The sequence below is a fragment of the Canis aureus genome, chromosome 12 (assembly GCF_053574225.1).
Source record: "Canis aureus isolate CA01 chromosome 12, VMU_Caureus_v.1.0, whole genome shotgun sequence".
NCBI lineage: Eukaryota > Metazoa > Chordata > Mammalia > Carnivora > Canidae > Canis > Canis aureus.
The window spans coordinates 16,603,909-16,624,426 of record NC_135622.1 but is presented as its reverse complement, the minus strand read 5'-3'; the positions used below and the strand labels follow the sequence as shown (position 1 = coordinate 16,624,426).

The 20,518-nt window shown below is 36.3% G+C and overlaps 1 protein-coding gene across 1 annotated transcript in view; it reads left to right on the top strand.

Annotated features, from left to right (window-relative positions):
- The window catches only part of TACR1 (tachykinin receptor 1), a 144,246-nt gene that overhangs the window by 69,638 nt on the left and 54,090 nt on the right, over positions 1 to 20,518 (top strand). Inside the window, exon 2 of the mRNA XM_077843041.1 lies at positions 1,670 to 1,864. Coding sequence (XP_077699167.1) covers positions 1,670 to 1,864 — 195 coding nt within the window. The remainder of the gene's footprint in view (positions 1 to 1,669; positions 1,865 to 20,518) is intronic.

Here is a 20,518-nt window from a genome sequence, read left to right as displayed (position 1 = left end):
AAATTGCTTTACTTGTAACTGTGGCCCCAGTTGTGGCCTACAGATCCTAGGAGTCCAAAGTGTGTAGAAAAAGAATTATGTGGAATTATGTGCAGCCAGCTGACAGCTGGGCTGTTATTTGTCTGCTCATTTCTGAAGTCTCCATTGGCCATTCTGTCCTCTAGAAGCCCGAAATACCTGCCTATCAGAGAATCAAACGTGAGGTTTTGTCCAATAATATTTAAACCCTAAAGGCAGCACTAGACAGATTTTCTACTATGACAAAGAATGCATATTTTAAGGGACAGACCCGTGAACTTTGCAAGAAAAATACACAAAGCAAAATGTCTTTTAAAATGGAGGATGCAGAATTGATGTGATTATAACTGATATGAAATGCTGATTGGAATGTTTATTATTCCTAAGGTCTCTGCTACATTTCAGAGGCAGCACAAATTCAAATGTGTGGACACACTTATGCAGTGCCCCATCCCAGGTGAGAGGACATGGAGGAGTGGCTCCAAGTCCTGAGTCATCATTCACTTTACTTACCTCTTCCTGCAAATGAGGTTTCATCCACCCTGGGACTTTAATATACCCAAGTGTATCTGTCTCAAAAAGTGGAAACTGTCTTTCTCCTCATGAGACATGCATTATTAGCCACACACTGACTTCTAGATGTTCAAAGAACTGATGAAGATTTTGCCAGGAGCTGACAATTTGCTGTTAGACTAACTCCTTTCTCTCACACACATTCATTTCCCCTCATATTGTAGAGACGATATACAATTCCCAGCCTTTTAAATTGCCACATAAGGACTTTAAAAATCACTACTTCTATCAACATTATTCCTTAATCCAAAAAGGATAAAGATAGTCTTTACATTGAATAAATTTACAACATTGTTCTTGCCCTTCCACTTCTCCTGTATGCCACTGATCTATACTTGGCCATCATGTCCCCAGCATGAGCATTCTATTGATGAAAACTTCACTCCTAGCATGTTGTTAGATGGGTTCTAAAATATTTAAAAACCTGGTTGTCTTTTCTTATGGATCTTAGGGTTTTATGTCATAAGAGTCATCAAATTTGAGGATGAGGTATGCAAAAAGGATCAGAACATAGTTGTATATGGATAAAGAAGATGTGCAACAACATGGATAGAATGGAGGCTTTTATGCTAAGTGAAATAAATCAATCAGAGAAAGAATTATCATATGGTTTCACACATTCAAAAAGTGTAAGAAGGCAAGGCCAGGACAATGAGACTTTATGAATTACAAGTTTCCCTACCAAGCAGGATCATAGTGGAAGGGAGGGAAAAATAAAATAAGATGAAATTGGAGAGGAAGAGAAACCATAAGAGACTCTTAATTATGGGAGACAGAGGGTGGCCGGAGGGGAAGTGGTTGTGGGGGATACGGTAACTGGGTGATGCGCATTAAGAAGGGCACTTGATATGATGAGCACTGGGTATTATATGCAACTGATGAATAACTGAACTCCACGTCTGAAACTAATGATACACTATATGTTAATTAATTGAATTTTAATAAGATTTTCAATAAAAGAAACAATCATCAGAAGTCAAAGATTTCCCTGGAATTCTTCATTTGTAGGAACAATGCTAATTGCCAATACAAATTTTGGTGACCAAATCAGAAATTTGTCCTTTCTTCTCTGTTCCAGGTACATGGCCATCATCCACCCCCTCCAGCCCCGGCTGTCGGCCACGGCCACCAAGGTGGTCATCTGTGTCATCTGGGTCCTGGCTCTTCTACTGGCCTTCCCCCAGGGCTACTACTCAACCACAGAGACCATGCCCAACAGAGTGGTGTGCATGATTGAATGGCCAGAGCATCCCAACAAGATTTATGAGAAAGTGTGAGTAGGGATGACTCCCTGATGCCTCCTTTGTCTTTTCTTGTTTCCTCTTTCTTTCCATGTTCTTCTGTTGCCTAGGATTCAGTGTCTATCCATAAGCATTTCTCATAACCACTCTGATGTCAGGTTGATGTGTTCATAATTATCAAGGGACTATTATGTCTCAAATACCACTCTGGACTTCAAATGAAAATTAGAAAAATGTAAGACCTTGATCCTATGGTAGCTTATCATTCCAATGTTCTTCGTTATCCTCCTGCCAGTTACTAGTGACTCTGCCCTGCCACTGTCTGCATTGCTTTTCCTGGGAGCTTGATCCTCACCAATAGAATGCTGTTCTGCCCTTGTGTTCAGTGTACCAGAAGGTGGGAAAGTTATCCTCTGCTCCCTGCAGCTCTCAACAACTGATAGGAGTCGCTGTATGAACACCCAGCTCCCATACCCCCAGGTGGGGTGTCTCTGAGGTGTGTAACTTACACTGTGTCCAAGGTTTTGTCTTGGGGTGAAGCTCCAGTCACCCCAGTGGCAGTTGGCTCAATGACACACCCCTCCCTGTACTGCTGCCCTCCTCCCTACCTGTGTTTCTTTCTCCTTCTAAGTCACTTGTACTTAATCTTTATCTCAGGATGTGTGTCTGGGGAAAACCAAGCCACAGCACCTATCTTCTAGGGTTTTCTAGGTGAAGAAACAAGATACACATTCAAAAAGTGTAGGAAGACAAGGCCAGGACAATGAGACTTTATGAATTACAAGTTTCCCTACCAAGCAGGCCTGCTTATCTTTGGGGGCTTGATTGATCACATTTAAGGTTTTTCAAAGAAATCCTGACAATTTTCTCCAGGACTTCTCCTAGAGGTAACACTGAAAGAGCTCATTCTTTGTTCTGTTCTGCTCAGGTAAGTGGCAATGTGACATTTATATTACCATTAGTTTTCTAGATTCAGAGCACATTGATGATGTGGGTCCTTTTGAAAGTTCTCTATTAAATCTCAAATCTTGGGTTTATTTTGTGAATCATAAAAGAACACTGGTATGTCAATAATCAGATGACCTATGTTTTAATAACAAGATTGCCATTACTAGTTACACGTGACTCTGGGCAAGGATCACAGTACCCCCTCATTGTTAAAATTGAAGGCGATAAAGCACTGCTTCCCATAAACAACTGCTGTGATGTGCAAACGAGATCATGTAGTCTCACCTTGTAAGCTATTAAATGCCATACCAAAGGTAAGATATTGTTATCGAACCACATCCATCGATAGAAGTAGAATCCTCACAGGCCTTTAAGCTCATTAGATGGTAACACGAGACACTACCTCTTGGACCCCAAGATCTGAGGGTCCGAAAGCCTGCTGCAGAGAGTTATACTGCTGCACCTGTTCCGTGGAGCATGGAAATGTGGCTTGCCAGAAAGCAATACATAAAGCCCAGACTTTGCCTTCCAGACACAGGCAGTGAGATTTAATCGATCAAGCAGTGGGGGGATTAATGCTCAGCCTAGGAGAAGGCATTGAAAATTATTTTTCCAAATAAAAGTACAAGCCTGAGCGGGGTCTCAGCGGGAGAAAGAACATAGTTTTGCAAGCTGTACGGGGCCTGTGAACATGTTTGAGCCAGAAAGTTCCCTCAAAAGGGAAAAATGAAAGCCCTCTGAACTAAAACCCATTATATAAACTGCTTAGAAACTGTCTTCGACTGTAGCTCAGCTCTTGATTTTCATGATCTTTTCCAAGTTTGAAAAGTTTTATTTCAAAATAGAGTTCGTTTATCTTCCAACAAATTTAAAGTTTAACATGGAAAAAAAAGGGTTTATTTTTCCACAGACCTCTGTAGTCTTGCTCAAGAAATAGTAGTTTTTAAAGTTTTACTCTTGAGCATTTTGCTGTCTTACGCTTGTTAATGACTGCAAAGCCCTTTGAGACTCAATACGGTGTGCCAGATTGTCTTATTTCCTTGCTATGAGGATTTAAGGTAGCTGTACTGGATGCATGGTTATATTTGCCATCATTATTCATTTCATCATTTTTTTTCACTCCCTCTTTTTCTTTCTTTCTATGTTTGTTTTTAAAATTTTTAAATTTTTATTGTTTTTAACTTTAATTCCAGTATAGTTAACATACAGTCTTATATTAGTTTCAGGTATACAATATAGTGACTCAACAATTCTGTTCATTTCTCAGTGCTCACTATGCTAAGTGTTCATCTATTTCACCCACCCTCCCACTCCTTCTCCTCTGGTGGCCATCAGTTTGTTTGCTATAGTTAAGAGTCTGTTCCTTGGTTTGTCTCTCTCTTTTTTCTCTTTGTTCATTTGTTTCATTTCTTAAATTCCACATGAGTGAAGATGAATGGTAAAGAAGATGTGAAATACACACACACACACACACACAGGGATATTATTTGTCCATAAAAAAAGAAGGAAATCTTGCCATTTGCACAACATGGATGGAGCTAAAGAGTATAATACTAAGCGAAATAAGTCAATCAGAGAAAGACAATGCCATGTGTTTATTTCATGATTTTAACCTTAAAAAAATTATTCTGGAGAAGAGCATATGATTTAGCTACTTAAGATGTGTGAAATGTTTAGAGATGCAGTAGTAAGCTGAAAGAATCCATATTTGACATCCACGTACAGGCTGTGAAGCAAACATAAGTGCGTAGTAAGCTTTATGTAAGCCTATTTTCTTATTGTCAATATCCTTCATAATGCATTATGGTATATTTTAGGGAATTTAAGTTTTACAAGCTCTACATTAAGTACTTCATTATATTCTCTTCTGCTAGAACTGATTGCCATTTCCACAGCACACAATAATCCCAAATCTGAAACCAGAAGGAAACTTTGTTTAAGGCAGTATGATAATTAGGATAAGAACACAGCCTCTGGAGTTAAATGAGGGACAACTCCCAGCCACATCACTCTCTAGTTGAGTCATCATGGTCAAGTTATTGAAGCTGAATGGAACATTACACATAGTGGTATTGAGAGACGTAAATAAGGCACATGCTTAGCCCAGTACCAGGCACATGGGAAGAGTTTGGTGAATGTTAACTACTGCCATCAGCATCATTCATTGATCTGGATGCATGGGTAGATGACTGGCAGCAGACTGTGGTGGGCAGATGCGTAGGCACAATTTGCCTGATGAATAATTTGTGCCAGCTAATTACATAAAAAGGTTTTGTGAAAAATCTTAGATTGCTGCATTTGCCTTCTGTCTGCATGGTGAACCTCCAGCCCTGATCATTCATCATTCAAACTCTTTATTAATACATAGGTTAAATTAAGCACTATTAAAGAAAGGCAATCCAATAAAAGAGTAGGCAAAAGTTTTGAACATGCACTTCACAAAAGGAAATGTCCAAATGACCAATTAATATGTGAGGAGGCACAAAACTTCATTCGTCACCAATGAAATACAAATTAAAACCATAATGACATCTTACTGCACACCCGTTAGACTAGCAAATGTTAAGAAGTCTGACTCAACTAAGTATTAAGAACCTTTGGTGAAACTAGGAAACAATTAGAACCTTTGTAGACTGCTAGAAGTATACATAGATAAAACCATATGGGAAAACATTTTGTAGTATCCAGAAAAGCAGAAGCTATCCATACACTATAATCCCACAGTTGTGCTCTAGGGTAATTGCCCTAGAAAAATTCATGCATGTATGCACCCAAATCCATATGGATCATATCAGCATTGTTCTTAATACCCCAAATTGGAGATATTCCAAATATCCATCATCAGTAGGATGGGTACAAAACTGTGACACAAGCAGGTAACAGAATACTATGTAATTAATACAATGCACAAAATGTAGCTCCATGTAACATGGATGTCTCTTACAAAAAGTTTTATTTTTTTATTTGTTTTTATTGAAGTTCGATTTGCCAACATATAGTATAGCACCCAGTGCTCATCACAAGTGCCTTCCTCAGTGACAAAAAGTTTTAAAATAAAATGAAAATACATCTTTAGGAGCACATCAATAGGTGGCAAAACTATAAGTGCAAACAAAGTAGTAGTCACCATGAAAGTAAAGACATGATTATCTCTCATGGGAAGGGAAAGGTGTATGGTCGAGAAGAGGCACTGAGAGTTGCTTTGGAGGAGCGGGCACCATTATTTTTCTTGAGTTCGATGGTAGTAGCATGAGTGTTTGCTTAAAAATCATTCATAATACCAGGTAATTTTGTTCATCCACTTTTTCTAGAATATATGCTTCATATTTTTTAACTTAAAATTAAATGCTATTCAAAGGATTTTTACTTTTACAAGCTCTTAAGAAACTGCTCTTATTGGTATAACCCCAATATACCCATCATTTATGAAAGGCTGTAACATTTTGATAAATATTCTTCCAGTGGGATCCCTGGGTGGCGCAGCGGTTTGGCGCCTGCCTTTGGCCCAGGGCGCGATCCTGGAGACCCGGGATCGAATCCCACGTCGGGCTCCCGGTGCATGGAGCCTGCTTCTCCCTCTGCCTGTGTCTCTGCCTCTCTCTCTCTCTCTCTCTCTCTCTGTGACTATCATAAATAAATAAAAAATTAAAAAAAAAATTCTTCCAGTCACTTACTCCATCTCTAGGAAAATACAATTCTTAGTTTCCTTTAAATATCTTATATACATACAGGTCAACACAAATATAGATTGTTCCCTCCCTGTAATACAAAATTTAGCTTTTTTATGCATGCACATCATTCTATATCCCATTTTTTAAATTTAATATATCTTAGAGATATTCCTATATCAAGTTCGTGAAGAGCTTCTCTACTCTTTTTCACAACTACAGTGTGCAATGTTATTTAACCAATCACTTTTGATGGACTTTGGATTATCTCCAGCCTTTTGCTATTACAAAGTGCAGCCATGGACAGCCTTTACATGTATCATGTAAGGCTATCTATAGCAAAAAAAAATTCCAAAAATGAAATTGCTAAGTCAAAGATCTATAACTTTTTAAGTTTGATATTTGCCCTCTGTATGAGATTGTACTAATTTACATTATCACCAGCAGTACATGAGAGTCCCTGTTTCTCTACAAACTTCCCAACAGAGAGTTTGGATTTTTGCCCATTATAGTTAAAATATGCATTTCTCCTTCTACAAGCAGAGTTAAATGTCTTTTCATAAAATGAGTAATTTGTATATACATCTTATTACCTGATTATTTCATTTACCATCTCATAAATGATTTCCTATGTCATTAAACATGTTTTATAAACTTCTATGAATATATATACAGATATGTTTATATGTGTACATAAATAATTTGGGGGGCATATGGGTGGATCAATCGGTTGAATGTCTGACTCTTGATTTTGGCTAGGTTATGGTCTTCAGGTTCTGAGATCCAACGCCTTGTCAGGCTCCATGCTCAGCGCAGGGTATGCTTAAGATTATTTCCTTCTCTTTCTGCACCTACTCTCTCTCTCTCAAATAAATAAATCTTTTAAAAACTAATGATAATTTTGTTAATTAATCTGCTCTTTGAAAATCAATTCCTCCAGTGGGTTCTTTTAGCTGACCTAAGTTAAAACACTAAGCTTTAAAACAAGCTGCTTCTATCTACATCCTTAGATCCTTTTGGGGACTGCTTCAGTGTCCTCTGCTTTCCTCTGTTTGTATTTATAGTGCAGGGTTATAGAAAATATCTTATTGTTGTAACACTCATGAAAATGAAGATGTGGACTCATTGTTAATACAATAATATCATCATCTGTATTGAGTCCTGCCACAATTTGAAAGCTGGTGGCTTTGCTGAGGCTGCTCTGGTGAACTGTGACACTGCTCAGGAAGTCCTATGAAGGGAGAGTGGATTGACTGGTTTCATGGGTGACTACAAGTGACTCTTCCGGGTGGAGAAAAGTACACATGCAAGGAGGAACTTATGAAAAAGAAACATTTGGCTTTGAGAAGTGCATCAACCTCCCTGTTCTGCTAAAATGAGGAGGAATGTGTCATAGCTTTCAAAGTTATTCAGGGTCAGGCCCACTCTTGAGGATGCTGTACAGGCTATCAGGTTGCAGTGGTCCCAGAAGGTTCCAAGGCAGTGCCTCTGAGGACAAGTAAGATGAATGAGCCAACATTTCTTCATCAGAGGGCCCACTATTAAGGCCAAGAAAAAGTCTGTAATGAGGATGGAAAATGAGAAAGACAGCCAAATGAATGATATTTAGACAGTTGGAGGATTTCAGTTTTCCTGAATAACTTATTAATATTGGTCATATATCATTGTCTATTAATTAAACTTCTATGTAGCTAACTAGGCAGTAAAGCTATAGCAAGAAGTAAGTTGCAACTATTCTGAATTCCACATATTACCAGTAATACTGGGAAAGGTTATGCCAGAAAACAGCATCATTTATGACTTTTAATTACCTGGAAATTTTGTGAACATGTACATGAATGGGTATATATTAACTCTAATATAATTCTCTGTGAGTACTAATTGTAAAAAAGACTGTAGGGATGCCTGGGTGGCTCAGCGGTTGAGCATCTGCCTTCAGCTCAGGGTGCAATCCTGGAGTTCTGGGATTGAATCCCACATCAGGCTCCCTGCAAGGAGCCTGCTTCTCCCTCTGCCTATGTCTCTGTCTCTCTCTCCCTCATGAATAAATAAATAAAATCTTTAAAAAAAAAAAGATTGTAAAAATATGTGTGGTTATTTTTTGCAGCATTTCGTCTTTTGTATGTTACAGCTACAGAAAGTAGCTGAAATTTTTATGTTTACACATATCTTTTCTTTCATTAATAATAGTGAAAATTGAAAATCAACTAATTGACAGTTATGAGGGGAGAAGGGAATATCAGAAAATGTACCTGCGGCATTACTTCTCAAATTTTCCACCTTCTTGATTATTTCACAAATAAAACAAAAGAAAAGAACTGTGGATCCTTTGCCAAGCTGCTCCAGGCCTTAGCCAAAGGGGTGTCAACATATTTGTGTTTCCAGGACTGATTGTTTATGCTAGCTGTTATGATTAATCTCCTCCCCTGACACCTGCTACATTTATAGATACACCCCAGGGCCCCTGGTATTGTCTCAGCCGTTGATGAAAAGCAGTTAAGCCAAGAATGAAAAGTACATTGACACTTCAGGGAAAGATGGTTGCCTAAAAATAATCCCTTAACCTTGACTTCCAGAAAGAAATTAGAGTGAGCAAAGTAAAGAAGAAGAGGAAGAAACTAAAAAAAAAAAAAAAAAAAAAAAAGTTTACATGAATGCAGAAACTAAGAAGGTTGCCATACAAATGCCAGAAATTTCACTCAGTTTCTGGTAGATACTGTGCAGATAGAGCCAAAGAAAAGGCAGCTGCCACCAAGGACTGTCACAGGCAAGACATAAAATATCGACCCTTAACTTGGAGGGGAAAGTGTAAGCCTGAGAAAGGTGGAACACTCTAATTTGAGATTCCTTGGGGCTTCCCTGATCAGCTTCCAGAGGCAGCTGCTCTTAGACTGGGGACAAGGTGCACCCAGGCCAGAGAGCATAATTGACAGTAAGATAAAAATGGACAATTTCGTACAAAATCGTAAATGTCGAATTGACGCAGCTTGAGGGAAGAGGAATGAAAATACTGTTCAAAAATTACATTTACAGGACACCTGGGTGGCTCAGCGGTTGAGCATCTGCCTTTGGCTCAGGGTGTGATCCCAGATTCCCAGGATTGAATCCCACTTTGGGCTCCTTACATGGAGCCTGCTTCTTCCTTTCTTCCTCTGCCTGTGTCTCTGCCTCTCTTCCTGTGTCTCTCATGAATAAATAAATAAAATCTTTAAAAAAAAAAAGAATTACATTTACAAAAGTTACTGGGACCAAAATGTGTGCAGAGAAATTCTTTTAAATACCCTATAAGCTCTTCAAGAATTCAGAACCATATGGAGTACTTGCTAATTTATTATACACATTTGGCACTACATAATCATAAAAAACTAACAAAGGGAACTCCAAAAACAAACCTTTGGGCCAATTCCATTTATAAACATATATGCAAACATCCTAATTAAAAGTCATTAAAAAATTCAAAATTATACTGAAATAACAATGGTTTATTTTTCAGCTTTTTACAGCAAATAAGGTTAGTGATTTATCAGGAAATCTATTATATTTCATTAAATTAATTGGTCAAATGAAAACATCATATATTTGTTTCAATAAATTTCAAAATAAATTTGTTAAAATATAATAACTATTAAAGCTTATATCAGCAATAATCCTTGAGAAAATAAATGTATAAGAGATCTCCTTTATAGCAGAAACAAAATTAAAACACTTTGAATATTTAAGAAATAGGAGTTATATGAATGAAAACATCATGCTATTTTAGACTTTACTGAATGGCATAAGAGAATATTTGAGAAATCATTTCACCTGATTCAAATGCTTGAAAATACCTAAAGGCATATAGGAAACAGTCTCCTATCTTTTTTCTCCTATTTGTACACCAGTACTCGTAGCAGCATGATTCACAATAATCAAAAGGTGGAAATACCCTTCTATCTTTATATAATCCCATAAAGCTATCAGTTCTCCACAAACTTTCCACAAGTATGTTTAGGTCACTGATAAAACAAAACACTTGAAAGAATAAAAGGATAAAAATAGTTCCAGAAAAGATTGGACAAGAAGAATTAATTCTGATATCAGCAAAATAATGAAAAACAATGATAAGAGGTGACTTGCTCTTCCAGATATGAAAATAATCATTTCTGGGGATAGAATTAATCAATTAAAAAAACAACAGAAATCACACACCCATATACACACACAGAAACCAAAGACTGTAAAATATTGTATTTAGTATATGCTAAATTTGGAAGGAAACCTGATCAGCCAAAATTTTGTAGAATTCTCTAACTCAAATGATTTTATAGGCAACTGCATAAGCCACCACTGCCTGCAACTCGGAGACTCACAATGTATATATTAGTATATTAAAGCCTCTGAGAGTCTTTCTATTCAAAAATGTTTAAATTTATTTTTATAGTAAATATGTTTATGTGGTTTAAAACAACAGTTATTGTAAAAGGATAAAATCAGGAAAAGATTTCTCCCTCTAGCCACAGTTCTTACTTTCTTGGAAGATTTCTAAAGTTTCTTTATGCTTATCTTAAAAAGTTTATATATATATATATATATATATATATATATATATATATATATATATGATCTTACTGTCTTCTTTCTTACACAAAATATATAATACACCCTATTCTTGCTCTATCCATTAACAATGTATCTCAGATGTCCTTTCTCACCATATGGGCAAGCATTCTCATTTTACAGATACATAGTATTTCTCCTTATGGAAAAAAAATCATTTATTTATCTGGTATGATTTTGATGTATGTTTGAATTGTTCCTAGTGTTTAGCTACTTCAAATTATATTGCAGTGAATAGGATCCACCCTGATTAAGCATTGCAGTAAAGAAACCTGACAGTTTTACTTAAACCTTATGTTTCCCAAGCATATTTGATCATAAAATCCTTCTTTTGGTTAATCCCATTAACATTCCACAGAACCATTGTCCATAAAACATATTCTGTGGAAACTCCAGGCTAATCATAAAGCTGTATTCCTTTCTCACAACTTAAGACCAATACAAATTCCGTGTAAGTTGGGATAGAAAAGAGCTTTCTGTAACATCAACCAAAGGCAAATCCAAAATGAAAGAGATTGCGGGTTTGAAGAAACATATAAAGATACAGATGTATTTCTTAATTCTGTTTATCAAAGAAACTCCATGAAAATACAATATATGAGACAAACCATCAATATAATTAACATAGAGAACTTTGACAAATCAATAAGAATAAGAGGTTATTTTTTAATCAAAAAACTAACAGTGCATAAAAGAATATGAAAAACTGTATTCCAGTAAGGGATACAACTTTCTCTTTATTTGATTGGCCCAGGTTAAACTTAATGAAAATATTAAGCATGAACAAGGTTATGGGGAAGATGGGCACTGTTTTCAGGAAGACAGTTTGACATCAATCAAGGTTTTTAAATATACACTTGTTTTGTTTCTTAAATTCCACATGTGAGTGAAATCATGTGGTATTCGTCTTTTTCTGACTGACTTATTTCACTTAGCATTATACTCTCTAGCTCCATCCATGTTGTTACATGTGGCAAGATTTCATTCTTTTATGTGGTTCAGTAATATTTCATCATATATATATAATATATATATTATTTCAATATATCTCCTCTTCTTTATCCATTGATCTATCAATTGACACTTTAGTTACTTCCACATTTTGGCTATTATAAATAATGCTGCGATGAACATAGTGTTTTTCTATTCTTCGGGTAAATACCTGGTAGTGGAATTACTGGATCTTATGGTAATTCTATTTTTAATTTTTTGAGGAACCCCAAAACTGTTTTCCACAGTGACTGCACCAGTTCACCTTCCCACCAACAATGCAAGAGCGTTCCTTTTTCTCCACACCCTCACCAACACTTGTTTTTGTATTTTTGATCCTAGCCATTATGACAGGTATGAGGTGATATCTCACTGTGGTTTTGATTTGCATTTCCCTGTTGCTGAGTCATATTGAGCATCTTTTCATGTGTCTGTTGGCCATCTGCATGTTTTTCTTGGGGAAATGTCTATTCATGTCTTCTGCCCATTTTTCAATGTGTTATTTGTTTCCTTAGTGATGAGTTGTGTAAGTTCCTTATATATTTTGGATACTACTAACCCTTTATCAGATATGTCAGTATTTCTCATTCACTTGTCTTTTAGTTTTGTTGATTGTTCCTCTGCTGTGCAGAAGCTTTTTGTTTTGATGTGGTCCCAATAGTTTATTTTTGCTTTTGTTTCCCTTGCCTCAGGAGACATATCTAGACAAATGTTGCTATGGCCTATATCAGAGAAATTATTAACTGTGCTCTCTTCTAGGATTTTTATGGTTTCAAGTCTCACCTTTAGATCTTTAATCTATTTTGAGTTTATTTTTGTGGATGGTGTAAGAAAGAGGTACAATTTCATTCTTTCGCATGTAGCTGTCCAGTTTTCCCAACTTTGTTTATTGAAAAGACTGTCTTTTTCCCGCTGCATATTCTTGCCTCTTCAAAGATTAATAGACCATATAATCATGGGTTTATTTCTGGGGTCTCTATTGCATTCTAGGGATCTATATGTCTATTTTTGTGCCAGTACCATACTGTTTTGATTACTACAGCTTTATAGTATATCTTAAAATCTGGGATTGTGATACCTCCAGTTTTGTTCCTCTTTTTCAAGATTGCTTTGGCTATTTGAGTTTTTTGTGACTCCATACAAATTTTAAGATTATTTGTTCCAGTTCTGTGAAAAATGCTGGGGGTATTTTCATAAAGATTGCATTAAATCTGTAGATTACTTTCGGCTGTATGGCCATCTTAACAATATTTGTTTTTCCTATCCATGAGCATGGAATATTTTTCCATTTGTTTGTGTCATTTTCAATTTCTTTCATCAATGTTTTACAGTTTTCAGAGTAAAGGTCTTTCACCTTTTGGTTAAGTTTATTCCTAAGTATTTTATTATTTTTGATGCAGTTGTAAATGAGATTGTTTTCTTAATTTCTCTTTCTGCTACTTCATTATTACTGTATAGAAAAGCAATGGATTTCTGTACTTGATTTTATATCCTGTGATGTTACTGAATTCATTTATCAGTTCTAGTAGTTTTTTGGAGTCTTTAGGGTTTTCTTTTTTTTTTATTTTTTTTTATTTTTTTTTATTTTTTTTTTTCTTTAGGGTTTTCTATATGTAGAATCATGCTATCTGCAATAATGAAAGTTTTACTTCCTCCTTACCAATTTGAATGCCTTTTATATTTTTTCTTATCTGATTGCTTTGACTAGGACTTCTACTACTATGTTGAATAAAAGTGGTGAGAATAGACATCCTTGTCTTGTTCCTGACCTTAAGGGAAAAACTCTCAGTTTTTCACCATTGAGTGTGATGATAGTTCTGGGTTTTTCATATATGACTTTTATAATGTTGAGGTATGTTCTCTCTAAACCTACTTTGTTGAGGGCTTTTATAATGAATGGATGTTGTTCTTTGTCAAATGCTTTTTCTGTACCTATGGAGATGCTCATATGGTTTTTATCCTTTCTCTTATTGTTGTAATATCGATTGATTTATGAATACTGAACAACTCTTGCATCCTGGGAATAATTCCTACTTGATCATGGTGAATGATTTTTTTGATGTATCGTTGACTCAGTTTGTTAGTATTTGTTGAAGATTCTTGCATCTATGTTCATCAGAGATATCGGCATGTCGTTCTCTTTTTTTGTAGTGTCTTTACTTGGTTTTGGTATCAGGGAAATGTTGGCCTCATAGAATGAATTTAGAAGCTTTCCTTTTTCTTCTATTTTTTAAAATATTTTGAGAAACATAGGTATTAATTCTTCTTTAAACATTGGTAGAATTTACTGGTGGAGCCATCTGGTCTTTGACTTTATTTTTTGGGGAGTTTTTTTATTACAGATGCAATTTCATTGCTGATAATCAGTCTGTTCAAATTTTCTATTTCTTCCTGGTTCAGTTTTGGAACTGAACTTATCCATTTCTAGGTTGTTCAATTTCTTGGCATATAATTTTTCATAATATTATCTTACAATCCTTTGTATTTCTATAGTGTTGGCTGTTATTTATCTTCTTCCATTTCTGAATTTGTTTATTTTGCTCTCTCTTTTTTTTTATCTTGATGAGTCTAGCTAAACATTTATCTATTTTATTGATCTTTTCAAAGAACCAAATCTTTGGTTTCATTGATCTGTTCTTTGTTTTGTTTTGTTCTGTTTTTTAGTTTCTATTTCATTTATTTCTGCTCTTATATTTATTATTTCCTTCCTTCTATACTACTTTTGGGTTTTGTTTGTTATTTTTCTAGTTCCTTTAGGTATAAATTTAGGTTGTTTATTTGATTCTTTTTTTTTCTTGAGGTAGGCCCATATTGCCATAAGCTTCCTTCTCAGAACAGCTTTTGCTGCATCCCAAAGATTTTGGACCTTTTGTATTTTCATTTGCATTTGTCTCCATGCATTTTTTTATTTCCTCTTTGATTTTTAGTTGAGCTATTCATTGTTTAGTGGCATGTTATTTAGCCTCCATGTATTTTCAGATTTCCTTGTGTTCTTTCCAGATTTTTTCTTGTGGTTGATTTCCAGTTTCATAGTGCTATGGTTAGAAAAGGTGCCTGGTGTGACTTCAGTCTTTTTAAATTTGTTAACACTTGTTTTGTAGCCTAATATGTGATCTATGCTGGAGAATATTCCATGTGCACTTGAACAGAATGTGTATTCTGCTGTTTCAGATGGAATGTTCTGAATATATATGTTAAGATCCAACTGGTCCAATATGTCATTTAAAGGCACTGTTCCCTTGATGATTTTATGTTTGGATTATCTATTCCTTGATGTAAGTTGAGTGTTAAAGACTGTTATTGTATTATTGTCAATTACTTCCTTTATGTTTGTTATTAGCTGCTCTTTGTATTTGGGTGCTCCCATATTGGGTTCCTAAGTGTTTATAACTTTTATATCTTCTTGTTGAATTATTCCCTTTACAATTGTATAGTGTCCTTTTTTTGTCTCTTGTTAATGTTTTTGTTTTAAAATCTATTTCATTCAATATAAACATTAGTACCTAGGCTTTCTTTTCACTTCTATTTGCATAATAAATGCTTTTCCATCCCTTCATTTTCAATCTGCATGTGTGTTTAGGTTTTTTTTTAAAGATTTATTTATTTATCTATTTATGATAGACAGACAGACAGACAGAGAGAGAGAGAGAGAGAGAGAGAGAGGCAGAAACACAGGAGGAGGGAGAAGCAGGCTCCATGCCGGGAGCCTGATGTGGGACTCAACCCAGACTCCAGGATCGCGCCCCGGGCCAAAGGCAGGCGCTAAACTGCTGAGCCACCCAGGGATCCCCTGTGTTTAGGTTTTAAATGAGTCTCTTGTAGGTAGCAAGATGGGTCTTGCATTCCTACCTATTCCATCACCCTATGTCTTTTGATTGGAATATTTAGTCCATTTACATTCAAAGTAACTCTTGGTAAGTGTGTTCTTATTGCCATTTTGTTACTTTTTTATGGTTGTTTTTGTAGTTCTTCTCTGTTCTTTCTTCTCTTGCTCTCATTAGTGGTATACTTGGATTCCTTTCTCTTTATTTTTTGCATATATCACTGATTTTTATTTGTGGTTACCATTAGGTTTGTATATAACATCTTATGCATATACTAGGTTACATTAAGTTGAAAGTCACGTAAGTTTTAACCTATTCTTACGCTTCTCCCACATGTTAGGTATATAGTGTCATAATTTTTATCTTTTTTTGTGTGTGAATCCTTTGACTGATTTTTATGGACATGCATAATCTTACTGTTTTTGTGCTTCCTACTTTTCTCACTCCTACTATAGTCTTTCCTTTCCACTCAAAGAGTCCCCTTTAATATTTTTTGTAAGGCTGGTTTAGGAGTCATAAATTCCCTTTATTTTTGTTTGTCTGGGAAACTATCTCTTCTTATATACTGAAGGATACCTTTGCTGGATAAAGTATTTTGGTTTGCAGGGTTTTTCTCTTTGAGTATATCATGCCACTTTCTTCTGGCCTATAAAGTTTCTGCTGAAAAATCAGCTGATAGCCTTATGGGGTTTCCCTTGTATGTAACTCTTTTCTTTTATCTTGATACTTTTACAATTCTTTATCATTCCTTTTTGCCACTTTAATTACTATGTGTCTTGATGTGGACCTCCTTGTGTTAATTTTGTTGGTGGATCTCTGTGCCTCCTGGATCTGGATTTCTGTTTCCTTCCTCAGATTTCGGATGTTTTCAACTGTTATTTTCTGCCCCCTTTTCTCTCCACTCCTGTGGGATACCTATAATACTAGTGTTATTATGTTTGCTGGTATCACTGAGTTCCCTCAGTCTATTTTCATTTTTTATTATAATTTTCTTCTTATTCTGATCAGCTTGATTGTTTTCCATGACTCTATTCTCCCAGTCACTGATCCATTCTACTGCATTCTCTAGTCTGTTACTTATTCTGTCTAGTGTATTTTTAATTTCAGTTACTGAGTTTATCATCTCTGATTGGTTCTTTTTTGTTTTCTATATCTTTATTAAGGGCATCACTGAGGTCCTCCTCTTTCTTTTTCAAATCCAGTGAGTATCTTTATGAGTATTACTTTAAATTCTCCATCAAGCATATCAGTTATCTCCATTGCACTTAGGTCCCTTGCTATGATTTTGTCTTGTTCTTTCTTTCATTTGGGTATATTCCTGTGTCTCCTTATTTTTTTTAATTTATTTTTTATTGGTGTTCAATTTGCCAACTTACAAAATAACACCCAGTGCTCATCCCATCAAGTGCCCCCCTCAGTGGCCGTCACTCATTCACCCCCACCCCCCGCCCTCCTCCCCTTCCACCACCCCTAGTTAGTTTCCCAGAGTTAGGAGTCTTTATGTTCGTCTCCCTTTCTGATATTTCCCACACACTTCTTCTCCCTTCCCTTCTATTCCCTTTCACTATTATTTATATTCCCCAAATGAATGAGAACATATAATGTTTGTCCTTATCTGATTGACTTACTTCACTCAGCATAATACCCTCCAGTTCCATCCACGTTGAAGCAAATGGTGGGTATTTGTCATTTCTAATGGCTGAGTAATATTCCATTGTATACATAAACCACATCTTCTTTATTCACTCATCTTTCGATGGACACCGAGGCTCCTTCCACAGTTTGGCTATTGTAGGCATTGCTGCTAGAAACATTGGGGTGCAGGTGTCCCGGCGTTTCATTGCATCTGTATCTTTGGGGTAAATCCCCAACAGTGCAATTACTGGGTCGTAGGACAGGCCTATTTTTAACTCTTTGAGGAACCTCCACACAGTTTTCCAGAGTGGCTGCACCAGTTCACATTCCCACCAACAGTGCAAGAGGGTTCCCTTTTCTCCGCATCCTCTCCAACATTTGTGGTTTCCTGCCTTGTTAATTTTCTTCATTCTCACTGGTGTGAGGTGGTATCTCATTGTGGTTTTGATTTGTATTTCCCTGATGGCAAGTGATGCAGAGCATTTTCTGATGTGCATGTTGGCCATGTCTATGTCTTCCTCTGTGAGATTTCTCTTCATGTCTTTTGCCCATTTCATGATTGGATTGTTTGTTTCTTTGGTGTGGAGTTTAAGAAGTTCTTTATAGATCTTGGAAACTAGCCCTTTATCTGATACGTCATTTGCAAATATCTTCTCCCATTCTGTAGGTTGTCTTTTAGTTTTGTTGACTGTATCTTTTGCTGTGCAAAAGCTTCTTATCTTGATGAAGTCCCAATAGTTCATTTTTGCTTTTGTTTCTCTTGCCTTCATGGATGTATCTTGCAAGAAGTTACTCTGGCCAAGTTCAAAAAGGGTGTTGCCTTTGTTCTCCTCTAGGATTTTGATGGAATCTTGTCTCACATTTAGATCTTTCATCCATTTTGAGTGTATATTTGTGTATGGTGAAAGAGAGTGGTCTAGTTTCATTCTTCTGCATGTGGATGTCCAATTTTCCCAGCACCATTTATTGAAGAGACTGTCTTTCTTCCAATGGATAGTCTTTCCTCCTTTATCGAATATTAGTTGACCATAAAGTTGAGGGTCCACATCTGGGTTCTCTATTCTGTTCCATTGATCTCTGTGTCTGTTTTTGTGCCAGTACCACACTGTCTTGATGACCACAGCTTTGTAGTACAACCTGAAATCTGGCATTGTGATGCCCCCAGATATGGTTTTCTTTTTTAAAATTCCCCTGGCTATTCGGGGTCTTTTCTGATTCCACACAAATCTTAAAATAATTTGTTCTAACTCTCTGAAGAAAGTCCATGGTATTTTGATAGGGATTGCGTTAAATGTGTATATTGCCCTGGGTAACACTGACATTTTCACAATATTAATTCTGCCAATCCATGAGCATGGACTATTTTTCCATCTCTTTGTGTCTTCCTCAATTTCTTTCAGAAGTGTTCTATAGTTTTTAGGGTATAGATCCTTTACCTCTTTGGTTAGGTTTATTCCTAGGTATCTTATGCTTTTGGGTGCAATTGTAAATGGGATTGACTCCTTAATTTCTCTTTCTTCAGTCTCATTGTTAGTGTATAGAAATGCCACTGATTTCTGGGCATTGATTTTGTATCCTGCCATGCTACCAAATTGCTGTATGAGTTCTAGCAATCTTGGGGTGGAGACTTTTGGGTTTTCTATATAGAGTATCATGTCATTGGCGAAGAGGGAGAGTTTGACTTCTTCTTTGCCAATTTGAATGCCTTTAATGTCTTTTTGTTGTCTGATTGCTGAGGCTAGGACTTCCAATACTATGTTGAATAGCAGTGGTGAGATTGGACATCCCTGTCTTGTTCCTGATCTTAGGGGAAAGGCTCTCAGTGCTTCCCCATTGAGAATGATATTTGCTGTGGGCTTTTCATAGATGGCTTTTAAGATGTTGAGGAATGCTCCCTCTATCCCTACACTCTGAAGAGCTTTGATCAAAAATGGATGCTGTATTTTGTCAAATGCTTTCTCTGCATCTAATGAGAGGATCATATGGTTCTTAGTTTTTCTCTTGCTGATATGATGAATCACATTGATTGTTTTACGGGTGTTGAACCAGCCTGTGTCCCGGGGATCGATCCTACTTGGTCATGGTGAATAATTTTCTTAATGTACTGTTGGATCCTATTGGCCAGTATCTTGTTGAGAATTTTTGCGTCCATGTTCATCAGGGATATTGGTCTATAATTCTCCTTTTTGGTGGGGTCCTTGTCTGGTTTTGGAATTAATGTGATGCTGGCCTCATAGAACATTTTGGAAGTACTCCATCTCTTTCTATCTTTCCAAACAGCTTTAGTAGAATACATATGGTTTCTTCTTTAAACATTTGATAGAATTCCCCTGGAAAGCCATCTGGCTCTGGACTTTTGTGTCTTGGGAGGTTTTTGATGACTGCTTCAATTTCCTCCCTGGTTATTGGCCTGTTCAGGTTTTCTATTTCTTCCTGTTCCAGTTTTGGTAGTTTGTGGCTTTCCAGGAATGCGTCCATTTCTTCTAGATTGCCTAATTTATTGGCGTATAGCTGTTCATAATATGTTTTTAAAATCGTTTGTATTTCCTTGGTGTTGGTAGTGATGTCTCCTTTCTCATTCATGATTTTATTAATTTGAGTCTTCTCTCTCTTCTTTTTAATAAGGCTGGCTAATGGTTTATCTATCTTATTAATTCTTTCAAAGAACCAACTCCTGGTTCTGTTGTTCTGTTCCACAGTTCTTCTGGTCTCGATTTCGTTGAGTTCTGCTCGAATCTTTATTAACTCTCTTCTTCTCCTGGGTGTAGAGTCTATTTGCTGTTTTTTCTCTAGCTCCTTTATGTGTAAGGTTAGCTTTTGTATTTGAGTTCTTTCCAGTTTTTGAATGGATGCTTGTATTGCGATGTATTTCCCCCTTAGGACTGCTTTTGCTGCGTCCCAAAGATTTTGAACGGTTGTATCTTCATTCTCATTAGTTTCCATGAATCTTTTTAATTCTTCCTTAATTTCCTGGTTGACCCTTTCATCTTTTAGCAGGATGGTCCTTAACCTCCACGTGTTTGAG